This window comes from Bufo gargarizans, chromosome 1 (genome assembly GCF_014858855.1).
Source record: "Bufo gargarizans isolate SCDJY-AF-19 chromosome 1, ASM1485885v1, whole genome shotgun sequence".
NCBI lineage: Eukaryota > Metazoa > Chordata > Amphibia > Anura > Bufonidae > Bufo > Bufo gargarizans.
In genome coordinates, this window is record NC_058080.1 from 656,550,151 (window position 1) to 656,563,616 (window position 13,466).

Sequence of the window (13,466 nt, forward strand, 5' to 3'; positions counted from 1 at the left end):
TTCCGCCCAGGTCCAGTGTTGTGCCCGCCCAGCTCCTCTTTATTGATGCCACTGTTCCCTGCATCGTTGGCGAAATCCCGCGCCTGCGCCGTTCACTTCGGCGCAGGCGCAGTGAGTGAATGATGGGATCCTGGCGCCGGCTTCCTCACTGCGCCTGCGCCCACTAAGTCACAGTGAGGAAGTCAAAATAGAAAAAAAAAAATTAAATAAAAAAGGATAAGTGGATGTGTTTTAGGACAAGTTCTCGCAATTAACTGGTGGTATGGGGGAGGTATCCCTCCTTAAGTGCTCTCCACAAAAGTTTCCTGTCCTGGAAGGAGGCGGTCTCTCAAGGGTGCTGTCATGGGCTCATGGAAAAGTGATTACCGATAAGTAATCTTAAATTTCCTGTGTGGAGATGGATCCAAGAAGCTTCGGAACAGGAGCGGCTGGGGATCTGGAGGTGGATATCACCTATTATTTTTTTTTTTAAGCCGCTCTAATCTCTTTGAGAAAGAAAAGTCCCAGCTATACAACCCTTTTAATAAATCTGCCACATTGTCTTTGAGACGTTTACAGACATGTCATTATGCTGGTCATCCACTAGATGGCACTGTAGTAGAAGGTTTCTGTAGCAATCTGTAAAATGTATAGACCAGAATAAGTGATGTGTACTTCTCCTACAGGCAAGAAAAATGTAGTCATTATGGGCAGGAAAACCTGGTTCTCCATTCCAGAGAAGAATCGACCTTTAAAGGAACGAATAAACATAGTTCTAAGCAAGGAGCTGTCGTAAGTAACGTGCATCTTCTCAGGTTTCAGTATTTTGGTACATTGATTGGCATTTGAGTGAATGCATTGTCCGTACAGTCTGACACTGACAGCAATTATTGGACATTGTCAGCGTGTACTTGTAGGTGTCAGAAGAGTCGCTGCAGAGTTGTAATATTATAGGGAATACAATCATTTACTAGAATAGACATGTCAGATGTCGCAGTTCGTCTTTTATAGGTTAAAAGTATACAAAACATCGAAAAAATGAGCCAGTGAAAAAATTGGTGAACAAAAAAAATCTTTAAAGGGAATCTGTCACCTGCTTTTACCATTTTAAGCTGTCACCATCGCTATGTTCACTAAAGTACCTTATTTCCAGCAGTCTTCTTTTTACTTTATTTTGTTTTGTCCTTTTGATATAAAAGTGCTTTATATGATATGCTAATGAGGCTCCAAGGTGCCCAGAGTGGCGTTTTTTTCACTCTCCGGTGCCCAGTGATGCCCCCCTGCAGTGCCCAAGAACGCCTCCTGATCCTCAAATAACCTCCCACAGCCCCGGCAAACGGTTCCGCCCCCTCCCCACGTCATCGTCTACCTTCTAGAAATGCCCTGTCCTTCTTCCTGTCGGCCAGAAAACTCGTGCAGTACCGCCTGCGGCCTGCGCGATCATCAAGCTCCTGAGGGCAACAGCCTCAAAAGTCTCACTGGGCATGCGCCCAGCCCAGTGATGTAACCTGAGCGCTGTTGCCCTGAGGTTGATGATCGCGCAGGCATATCGTAAAAAGCGCTTTTATATCAAAAGGACAAAATGAAATAAAGTAAAAAGAAGACTGCTGGAAATAAGGTACTTTAGTGAACATATCGATGGTGACAGCTTAAAATGGTAAAAGCAGGTGACAGGTTCCCTTTAAGTCACAGAACTCTAGTACCATATTGCAAATTTTGTAAATCTGTAAATTAAGATGAGAAAATGCAAGTGATTGTGTATTAGAGGCTCTCCCACCACAGAGCTGGTTTGAGTGGGATCTTTATAGATCTGTCTTTTTCTTTAAAGGGATAGTCTTATCTCGCCATTACTAAGGCAAGATGAGACACAGTCCTGACCACCACCTGGCCAGGAATCTGGAGCGCGCCAGCGATCTCTGTTTCAGTAGTTCCCATTGTGGTACATGGAAGCTATGCTGTTTCACTTAGAATCCAAGCCAGGTACCAGGAGGCTGGTCCTGGATATAACTAGACCCAGCACAGCCCTAACAGTGACAATTGTTCTCGGCAGGTTTCATTTGTAACTAAGGCTGCTGTATACAGGTCCACTTACAGTGGAAAAGTTTAGTTTAAGTAAAATAATAATGTCTCCCGATGGTGTTTTGTGGCCTTTCAGGGACAGAGTATAACCATCAAAAAAACTGGAAGGATTTATAACTCTGGACGGATCCGTTTGCCTCCGCACAGCCAGGCCCACACCCGAACGCTGCAAGGGTGTCCGCCTGCTGGGCGGAGCAGAGGACAAACGCTGCCAGACTGATGCATTCTGAGCAGATCCGCATCCACTCAGAATGCATTAGGGCTGGACAGATCCGTTCGGGGCCGCTTGTGAGAGCCTTCAAACGGAGCTCGCAAGCGGAGCCCCGAACGCTAATGTGAAAGTAGCCTAACCTGTTTCGTAGACTCCTAGTATGTCCTGGGGCTGCAGATCCTCAGGATCCAAAGCCATACCCTGTACATCGCCTATTGTCTGTGAGCTTCAAATCTTGAGTACCCTCTAGGGGTAAGGCAGCGTACCAGCTGGGATAGACATATGAAACAGTGAATGGGTACAGTGAGTCTTCTAAAAAAAAAAAAAAAACAGAAGCTTCCTTTATTTTAAAATAGCTCTAGGGCTTGTCCTAACAGGTTCATACGAACACTTGTTAGCGATTATCTGGCATTGTAAGTGTCCATTCACACATCCGTATGTGTTTTGCGGATCCGCAAAACACGGACACCGGCAATGTGCGGACCGCACATCACCGGCACTATAATAAATAAAAAAAATGCCTAATCTTGTCCCCAATTGCGGACAAGAATAGGACATGTTCTATTTTTTCCGGAAACGGAATTGTGGACCCGGAAGTGCATTTCCGGATCCGGACAGCACATAGTGTGGCCCCATACAAATTAACGGGTCCGCAATTCTGTTCCACAAAATGCAGAACAGAATTGCAGACGTGTGAATGGAGCCTAAAGGTGCCGCTGATTACCCTTGGCTCGTTCATCGGGTAATTGGATCGCTTGTGTAGGCACCTAGCAGATCGTGGTGTGTAAACAGCACTCTGCTGTCGACAAACTATGATTCTGGATGGGGATGAGTAATGGCATTAGTGATCTCTCCTCCCCATACTATGAAGGAGATCGCTGCGTGTAAATACGTCAGTCTTCACTGACGAGCAGGTTTTCTCTTTTCCTTCCTGACAATCTCCTGCTGAATTGGCCCGTTTTAAAGGGACCTTAATATTTAAATTCATCCAGTGACATGATTCTTTTAGGGCATTGCCTCCATGCTGCATCTTTACATTAGTGCAGTGTGCAAAGCCAAAACATTTTGTCTAAATGAATGCAGAAGCCTAAGTGAGTATGTGGCTGTTTTCAGACGAGTGTCACGTTCCGGACTCACAGCGCAGCTCTCGTCCTAAACGTCCAGCACTGCCAGGGTGGCATAACATATTTATTTATGATGCTATGTTACCCTTACAGTTCTGGATCGTATTGGATAACACTGACATAATGCTGTCAGTGTTATCCAATACATTCCAGACCTCTAAGGATTACATAGCATCATAAATCAATATAATGCTATGCGACCCGGCAGTGCTGGAAGTTTAGGATGGGAGCTGCGCTGTGAGTCCGGAGCGTGACACTCACTCGTCTGAAAGGGGCCTTAGTTATTCCCTGAATAAACTTGCCTTTGCTCCATGATCGGTTTTACTATGAAAAGTCTGTGGTAGCATCCTGTGTCACAAGACAGATCAGCGGGAAAAGTAGAGAAGATTACTCTTTCACCTTCGTGCAGTACCCCCTTAAAGGATATGTATACACGGCTTTATCTTTCAAATGCCCTTCAGAATTAACCTTTCTCTCATCTACGTTTTTGTATTTAACACTGAATTTGACATGTTCCCTAACAAGGTGGATGTGGAGCGTGATGCACCACAAGGCCTAGAACCTTCATAAATCAGCCACACTTAGGAGCACCCCCTCCAGTCTATAAAGGGAAACGTGTCTATGTTGAGAATGCATACATCTAATAGAATCACTAACTGGTGTAATGGCATAATCTGCCTCATGGTTTATTAAGAATTAAGGGTACTGCATTTATGTTGGCACTTTAATACCACAGAACGTCTTTAAGAAGGAAGACAAGTTTGTTTTCAGAAGTGCATTAATCCACCGGCTGTTTGCAGAAATAGTGAGTTTAGACTGCCCGTATTCACTAATGACAGCACTACAGGTACAGCCACTTGCAGCCTTCACTATCTGTTCTGTACATCAGTAGTGATTGTCCATATATTATCTCCATAGTAACTGAGGAAAAAGTGATTGTACAATGGGTACAGTACATATCTGACCGGGTAGGCAAAAAGGATATGAAATCTGAAGGTAAAAGATAACAAAATGATGCATTCCTCAGATGTATTTTTTTTAATGTAATGTCTAAGGCAGGGTTCAGCAACATTCGGCTCTCCAGCTGTTGTAAAACTACAACTCCCAGCATGCTCCATTTCCTTCTGTGAAAGTTCAGAGAACAGTTGAGCAGCTTTGCATGTTGTAGTTTCACAACAGCTGGAGTGCCGAAGGTTGCTGACCCTTGGTCTAAGGTTTAAAGGGGGTTATCAACGTTATATCAGACCTCACACAGTCACCCACCCGTGGTGCTGATCATACTAACCAGGTCCCCACCGCTGGGTTCATTCTCTTTTGTTGCCCTGGTGCACTGATATCAACATCCTATTGATGGGGAGATGTCACCCCTGTGGCCAGTGATTGGCTGCAGTGGCCATGTATGCCCTAGTCAATAGGGTATTAATATCAGCACATCAGGGAGATGAAAAGCCGACCGGGGAGCAATAGAGAGTGAACCCAGGAAAATGTTAATACATTATAATAAGAACCAGTAACTCCTTAATGGAATTATGAAAAATGTAATATTTGTTCATTTAAAAAGCTTTAAAAAAAAAAAGCTATTTGGCATAAAATAAATGTTATTGCGCATACATTACATAAGTAAATAAAACTACACTTACTAGGTATTCAGTGTGAAATATGTAAATATGTTCATTTTACAAGTTATTCTATGTGAAATATGTACAATGTAAAGAATAAAGTGAAAAAATAAATGTCAAATAACTTTTTTATATTTGCTATGTGTAGTAGAGCATAACACGGCACTCACACGGGAGTAAAAATCTTCTTAATTTATTGCTTTCTGCAGGTTAGGCTCCATTTACACGTCCGCAATTCCGTTCCCCATTTTGTAGAACGGAATTGCTGACCCATTCATTTCTATGGGGCAGCACGATGTGCGGCCCGCATCCGGAAATTGTGGATCCGCACTTCCGAAGCTGCAATTCTGATCCCGAAAAAAATAGAACATGTCCTATTCTTGTCCGCAATTGCGTTTTGATGTCCGTCTGGCGAAACTGAGCCAAACGGATCCGTTCTGACACACAATGTAAGTCAATGGGGACAGATCCATTTTCTATGACACAATTTGGCACAATACAAAACGGATCCATCCTGCGTTGACTTTCAATGGTGTTCAAGACGGATTCGTCTTGGCTATGTTAAAGATAATACAACCATATCAGTTTTGAACGGATGTAGATGTTTGTATTATCTGAAAGGATCCCTCTGTGCAGATCCATGACGGATCTGCACCAACTTGTCATCAATGTATCTCAAATATAACTTGATATATTGTACATATGGATTCCTTATATCCTAAATCTTGTCATCTTCAAATTCCGCCAGGAACAGGTTAGCGAAAGTGGGCACTGTTTACAACAGGTAACAAAGGGAGGAGATAGACAAAAAAATGTTTATTGCAAAAGGAGGCAGAAATTATCATGAAAACCGGGGCCCTCTAGGGTTAAACAGGAATGACCTTAGTGTGTTTTTATGAAATACTGTATCTCCTAAGGGAGCGCAATACTGTGGGGTTAGGGTGAAATTCCCGGTCTCTAAGGTACACATTTTTATCCTTGGTTTTTAGTGCTGTATAATGTGGTTGATTAGGTGCTTTTTAGGGGCCACGGTTTATGTGGGAAGGCCAGGCGAAGTGCAGGAAACGGCCGTCGCCCAGATGTTCATGTCCATGTTTATGTAACCCCCAGAAAGCAATAAAGCAAGAAGATTTTTACTGCCGTGTTATGCTCTACTACACATTGTATATGGATACTTTAAAGACACAGAGCACCACTAAGGAGTATGTGGGATTAGAGACCCAAGCACTAATAGCAGCATATGCAAAGCAGTCCCAGTAGTCCTTCTTTTTGTTTATTTTTTCATATTTGCAGTACAAGGAGAACGGAGCCGGGGACAGTTGTGGCTGGAGGACCCTGGGTTTCCCGGGGTCCGTCCACCACCAGGCGCAGCTCCCTGCCTCTTCCATTGAAGTGAATAGGAGCGAACCGCGCATGCGCGGCCACCGCTCCCATTCATTTCTATGGGGTCGACAGAAATAGCCGAGCCAGCGCTCAGCTATTTTCGGCGGCTCCATAGAAATGAATAGAGGGCGGCTGCGCAGTGCGCCCTCCTCAACTTTCTCCATTCCGTTCTCCTTGTAGGTGTGGGATTCACACCTATCAGACAATGGGGGCATATCCTAGCGATTTGCCCCCATTGTCTAAGATGGGATAACCCCTTTAATGGAAAAATTACTGTTTGGGTGTTTTTTGTTTTTTTACATTTAAATTTTAAATTTCACTTCTAACTGTACTGAATTTAAAAGGTCTTTATGTCAAACACAGGGAGCCCCCAAAAGGCGCTCACCATCTTGCCAAGAGTCTGGATGAAGCTTTGGAGCTGTTAGATACACCAGAGTTAAAAGACCATATTGATCTTATCTGGATCATTGGAGGCAGCTCACTTTATATGGTAAATAAGAAATATTTAATAGTAAGAAATAAAAATCTGTTGTGCTTTCCTTCCTGTATTTCATATCTAAACTCTGTACTAAATCCTGAATACTCTGACAAGCTGTCGGTCAAGTTAGTGATATTTTATTCACGACTGGTTGAGTTCCTAGGATAGAGAATTTTAATGGCTGCTCGTTCAGTGGGGGTGAAGTATTACAGCTGCATTGTTTCTGGGCAGCAGATCTGCAGTTCAGAAATGATAATTTACTTGCCTGCACCAGCGATCAGCTGCACCTTTAGACTGGCAGATTGGTGGGAATGAGCATTCACAGAAACGTTCGTCCCCTATAATAAGCCCAGCTATCGGGCCATGTAAACTCATTTCAACACAAATAAATATTGTCCGTCCACCATTCAGTCTGTGGAAAGTACTGTACAGAGGAGGTCGCAATAACGCCTGTACGTCATATTACTCACTGGAAAAAGTCTAAGGTGTACCAATATGCCTTTGACTTTTTCCCCACATTCAGCGCTGTGAACGGCACGGGCAGCGCAGCGATGCTGCCTGTGCCTGAAATGACAAATAGCAACGCTCCATACAGTAAGGAGATTTGCTATTGGTTGGTTTGGGTGGGTGCCAGAGCGATACAGTGCAGAGCAGCAGGGGAAGCCGGTGGCAGATGGAAGGAGGAAGGCCTGGCTCCCCGGAGTTTCTAGAGTAAGGAAAGCGGGCGCGCTGGACAAGGACCCCGGGAAACATGCCGGCAGAGGAGCTAAAGAGGACTCCTCAGAGGTAACAAACGGCTCCGGACATCAAGGGGATAGCAGTGTGTAGTGCAGTGTGTGATCATCACACACTGATCCGTGTAGTGAATGCAGGCAGGCTATTATAGCCAAGTGATCAAGTACAGGGTTAATTCCACTATATTGGACTCGACTTATCACTTGGCTATAATTGCCTGATGGTATTTAGATTAGTAATGGTTCCCCTGCATAAATATCTACCTCTTAGGCCACGTTCACACCAGCGCTATTTATTTCTGTTGTTCTGCTCCGTTAGATGAGCAGAGCAACAAAAATAACAGAAGTGCTGGATTGGGCACGTAAGAGTGGGTTTTTGTCATGTGTGCAACCTACACAAAAACCGTATACATTAAGGGACGCCTCAGACAGATGCCATACTGTTGCATCTGTCACTATGGAGTTCCATCGTAAAATAAGATACTTTTTTGCAGAACGCTGCAGGATGGGAAAGTGTAGTGTACCAAGTTTTTCCATCCTGCAAGGTTCAGCAAAAAAAAACATGGAGGCCTAACTGACAGGGTAAAGGCTGTCATAGATTAGGCTCCTTCTCCAAGGCTATCAAGGACTGACCCAAAACGCTAGTCCCCAATATATTCTGAATACTGTTTCTTACTGATTAACAGATCTTCAGTCAAAGGTTATTTGTGACGTAAATGCCAACTGCAGAACATTTTATAATCCCAAATCCTTTTATAAAACCGTATTTCTCTGCAGTGCAAGCTTCATAAAGCAAACTAATCTGTTTCCCTGTTATTTAAAGTAAGTAAATTGTGTCTACCTGAAGTGCAGAAGCATTCCTTATACACATGTCCACAGTATAAGACGCGTGGGTAGCGACTTTTCCATGGATACAAGGTACCTGCTGGGAGTTCAACATGACTCACTGTTACTCTTGATCCAAAGTAATGTGGATTCTTTTATTTTTTTTCCCCAAGCTTTCACATAATATGCCTCTGAGCTCTGTCTAATTACACTCCAGTCCCCTCCTCATACATCATGGAACACTTGCTGTAAAGTGAGGGGACAGTGGCATTTTGGTTTTATCTCCTCAGTCTATTCCCTTTCTTAAAACTTCAGGGGATGTGTGAATTAAACCAAACGGTGGCGCTTGCATAAGAGCAATTATTATGCATATGCCATAGCTGATAATAGCAAGCCATGTTGACTTTGGGGCAAAAATGTCCAATATTTTCCCCTATCAGAGCAGAGGAGGATCATTGATGACCTTTCACAAAAAATACAAAGCCTCCTTCAACTTCTAACAGCCATGCTGTGTATTCCTTCAGAAGTGACTCTGGACGTCGGCCACCATCGGGTGACATTACAGTATAGTTTGTTCTTAATGCAAATCTGTCAGCACGTTTATCCTGCCCTCTCTGTTGGCGGCATAGTGCCCGCAGCGCTAATTGCAGTCTTGTCATGTATTCTAAAATATGCTATAATGTGCCTAAACTAACGGCTTGTTTCGGCATGCTGTTACCCAGGAGTCCAGCGTGTTCCTGAGCTGTGGGCACCTCCTGCCTTCCCACGGCTGACTGACCGCTTTCGCCCTATACCTCTGTCCAAACTATTGATGGCCTTATTATTTATTATTAATGCGCCATTCATTCCCTAGCGCTGTACATATGAAAAGGGGTATACATGCATAATACAGACAAACTGGTACAGAAGGAGAGAGGGCCTACAATCTACATGGTATGGGAGAAGGACACAGTAGGTGAGGGTGAAGCTGGTCATGGTGATATAGAGGCAGCAGGGTCACTGGTTGTAGGCTTGTCTGAAGAGGTGGGTTTTCAGGTTTCTTTTGAAGGATTCCACTGTAGGTGAGAGTCTGATATGTTGGGGTAGCAAGTTCCAGAATGTGGGGGATGCACAGGTGAAATCTTGGAGGCGATTGTGGGAAGAGGTGATAAGAGGAGAGAGAGGTCTTGTGAGGATCAGGGATTGCGTGTGGGGATGTATCAGGAAAGTAGCTCAGAGATGTAGGAAGGGGACAGGTTGTGGACGGCCTTGCAAGTATTTGGTTAGTATTTTGAAGTGAATTTGCTAGGCAATGGGGAGCCAGTGAAGGGAGAGGCAGAGGAGTAACAGGGTGAAAGGTGGATTAGTCGGGCAGCAGAGTTGAGGATAGATTGGGATAGGATAGATTGGAGCGGTGCAAGATGGAAGGCCACAGAGGAGAATGTTGCAGGCGGGGGATGATGAGGGCATGTACAAGCATCTTCGCAGACTCAAAGTTGAGTAAAGCGCCTTATTAGATCATTGTTCCAGTCAAGGTAAAAGTGGATCTGTCAGCTTAATATGCTGCCCTATGTTATATAACCGCTACAGGTCCTTACTGCTAGTAGCCAGAATGGCACAAGAAAACGTAGTGTGGTTTGGTTAATAGGAGCACTGAATACAGGCAACTCGACTCAGTCTGGTGTGTGCGTGTGTAGATCGCACCTGCCGACCCTCAGGCCAGTGATTGACAGACTGCTAGGTATTTCAATACGCGGTGAAGAGAGATTCTGTCAAAGAACAGGCAAAAAAGGCATGCATGCATGCATGCAGGGTGTTTTTTCCATTACGCCCCATGACAGGACCTTTGAGAGATCCTCCCCCTTCCGGACAGGAAACAGTAACTTCCCAGATCTTTAAATTGGTCCACTGCCTTTCACCACTCGGTTCTTTCCTGTTTCCTGTCCAGAGACAGGAGGATTTCTTCTCAGGTCTATCTTTTGGGCTGCAGGACCTCTAGGGTTAAAAGGATGGAAACCTAGTGGAGGTACCTGTCGGCGTAAGTCTCCACTAGGAGCCGCTGAGAAGCCCTGCGTTTTCTCTCCCTTCTTCAGAGCCATGGGGGGGATGCCTGTAGCTGCCTCGTTGTCCCTGCCTAGTCCCTCCTCTCATTGCGGCAGGCCGAGTCTGGGCGTGTGCGTCGCACCGGAAGTGATGCGTGCGTTCCACCGTCCGGAAGGGGAGGGGCTTAAAGAAAGCAGATACCGGTCCGGACGGCCAGATCTTCCCTCCATTGCCCCCCTTGAAGCAGCATCATCATGCAGGAAGAAGGGGAAGTGCAACTGCGCACTGACACAGGAGCAGCTTTCTGAATCCAGCACGGTACTCCTGGGGGTAAGAGTGGTTAACCCCCACCATCTCCCTTTGGGGAGTTGTTATTGTGGTCAGAATTAGACTGATTAGGGCTGTTTTATTAAAGGCAGGTTAAAGAAGCCCCAAGAAAAGCTACCCACAAAACAAGAGCTAAGGAGTGTGGAATTTGCAAGCGTAAATTGGGCCCGTCCTACCCCAAAACATGTTGCCAACCATGTCTGGATAAGTTAGTAGCAGATGAGTCGCCATCTTTATTACAAAGCATCCAGGAGTTAGTTAAAAAGGAAGTTCATTCTTCTGTGGAACATCTTAAAAAAAAATCCCTGCCTAGCTCTTTCAGACATAGAAGGCTCAGACAATAGTGGAGGATTCTGAGTCTGAGGAGGGCGCCATTGCAAGCTCAGATTCCTCCTCCGAGGATTTGACAGGGAAGCCGTTATTCAGAGCGGAGGATACGGATCTACTATTAAAAGCGGTTAGATCCACGATGGAGCTGGAGGAAGAAAAGAGTCCAGGTCTAGGCCAGAACTCATGTTTGAAAGCCTAAAGCCCAAAAGTCTAGGGTGTTCCCCATTCAGAACTGTATCAAAGACCTAATTAAACGTGAATGGGAGAAGCCCGACAAATTCTTTATCCCTAGAGCGGTTAAGAGAAAGTACCCCTTTGATAATCAAAAAGTATCAGCTTGGCAGGCGGTACCGAGGGTAGACTCCCCCGTAGCTAAGATAAATAAAAAATCAGCTCTCCCGTTTGAGGATTTAGGGTCCCTTAAAGGGATTCTGTCACCTCCCCTAAGCCAAAAAAACGATTTTAAAGCAGCCATGAAGCACAGCTTACCTGGATTAGGCTGTGCTCTTTTATCTTGTAATCCGTCCAGCAGTTACTCCAAAAAACGACTTTTATGGATATGCAAATGTGTCCTGAAGGTGCCCAGAGGGGCGTTTTGTTCTTCTTAGAGAGCCCAGTACCGCCCCTCTTACAGTGCCCAGCCCGCCTTCCTTGCACTGTCTAACCGCCTGCCACAGCCTCTCCTCCCCCTCCCTCACGCCGAACGAACTCTCGCACAGGCGCAGTACCCACTGAGGGCTGCGCCTGTGCGATCAGCAGGAGACTGAGGGCAGGAGCTTCATCCTCGTCACTGGGCATGCGCCGAGCCCAGTGACGTCCGATGCTCGCTCTTCCCTCAGTCAGCAGGGAAGAGCGAGCATCGGACGTCACTGGGCTCGGCGCATGCCCAGTGACGAGGATGAAGCTCCTGCCCTCAGTCTCCTGATGATCGCACAGGCGCAGCCCTCAGTGGGTACTGCGCCTGTGCGAGAGTTCGTTCGGCGTGAGGGAGGGGGAGGAGAGGCTGTGGCAGGCTGGGGGCGGCGGTAAGACAGTGCAAGGAAGGCGGGCTGGGCACTGTAAGAGGGGCGGTACTGGGCTCTCTAAGAGGAACAAAACGCCCCTCTGGGCACCTTCAGGACACATTTGCATATCCATAAAAGTCGTTTTTTGGAGTAACTGCTGGACGGATTACAAGATAAAAGAGCACAGCCTAATCCAGGTAAGCTGTGCTTCATGGCTGCTTTAAAATCGTTTTTTGGCTTAGGGGAGGTGACAGAATCCCTTTAAAGATCCCATGGACAAAAGTGCAGATGCCTACTTAAGAAAGAATTGGGAGGCATCCACTTCTGCCTTTGAACCGAATATAGCGACTACTTCGGTGGCAAGGTCATTAAAGGTCTGGTTGGAAGAACTAGAGTCTCATATAGAGAACAAGACTCCTAGGGATCAGCTTCTGGAAGCTATACCAACCATGTTCAGAGCAGTGGAATTTATTTCTGATGCATTGAGGCTTTCCGCTAGAGCGGCCGCTCTGTCCAATTCAGCCAGAAGGTCCCTATGGTTGAAGGGGTGGAAGGGTGATCTGGCTTCAAAGTCTAAGCTATGTGCCCTTCCTTGTCGAGGACATTTTTTGTTTGGGTCTGCCTTGGATGATATTTTAGATAAGGCATCTGAAGAGAAAAAAGTATTTCCAACGCCGTCCTTTCCTAGACAGGGGAAGCCATTTCGGAGTAATGAGAGAAGGAAAGGTTTTGGGGATCAGAAGAAAAGAAGGGAATGGAGATCGGATAAATCAAAAAGCGTGCTGTTTAAATCCAGACCTCAGACTTAGAGTTCCTCTCAACAATGACGCCAGGCCCCAGGTAGGCGGTTGTCTTTCTTTGTTTTCCTGCCTGGCGAAATATTACCGCAAGCGCCTGGGTAAGGCGTATTATAGAGGAAGGCTACCACCAAGGACATTAAAAATTACTTCCATAAACCAACATTCTCCAAAACAGGCGGCACTTACAGAGGAAATAAACAACCTCCTGGGCAAGGCAGTCCTTGTTCCAGTCCCAATGAACGAACAAGGAGAGTGTTTTTATTCGACCCTACGTTCCGGCTGATAATAAATTTGAAGAGTCTCAACCAATATCTGACCTACCAGAAATTCAGGATGGAATCCATCTCCTCCACGGCCCTCCATCTGTTCCCTAACTGCGTGATGGCCTCAATAGATATAAAAGATGCCTACTATCACGTGCCCATTCATCCATCATCTCAAATACCTCAGGGTAGCGGTAAAGATGGGTTGCAGTTCAGAGCACTTCCCTTTGGGATATCACAGGCGCCGTTTCCTGTCCGGAAGGGGGAGGATCTCTCAGAGGTGCTGTC

The 13,466-nt window shown here is 45.6% G+C and overlaps 1 protein-coding gene across 1 annotated transcript in view; it reads left to right on the plus strand.

The window, feature by feature from the left end:
* DHFR (dihydrofolate reductase) overlaps positions 1–13,466 on the plus strand; it is a 55,613-nt gene that overhangs the window by 17,639 nt on the left and 24,508 nt on the right. The window contains exons 3-4 of the mRNA XM_044276026.1: positions 666–771; positions 6,759–6,885. Of these exons, the coding sequence (XP_044131961.1) occupies positions 666–771; positions 6,759–6,885 (233 nt within the window). The remainder of the gene's footprint in view (positions 1–665; positions 772–6,758; positions 6,886–13,466) is intronic.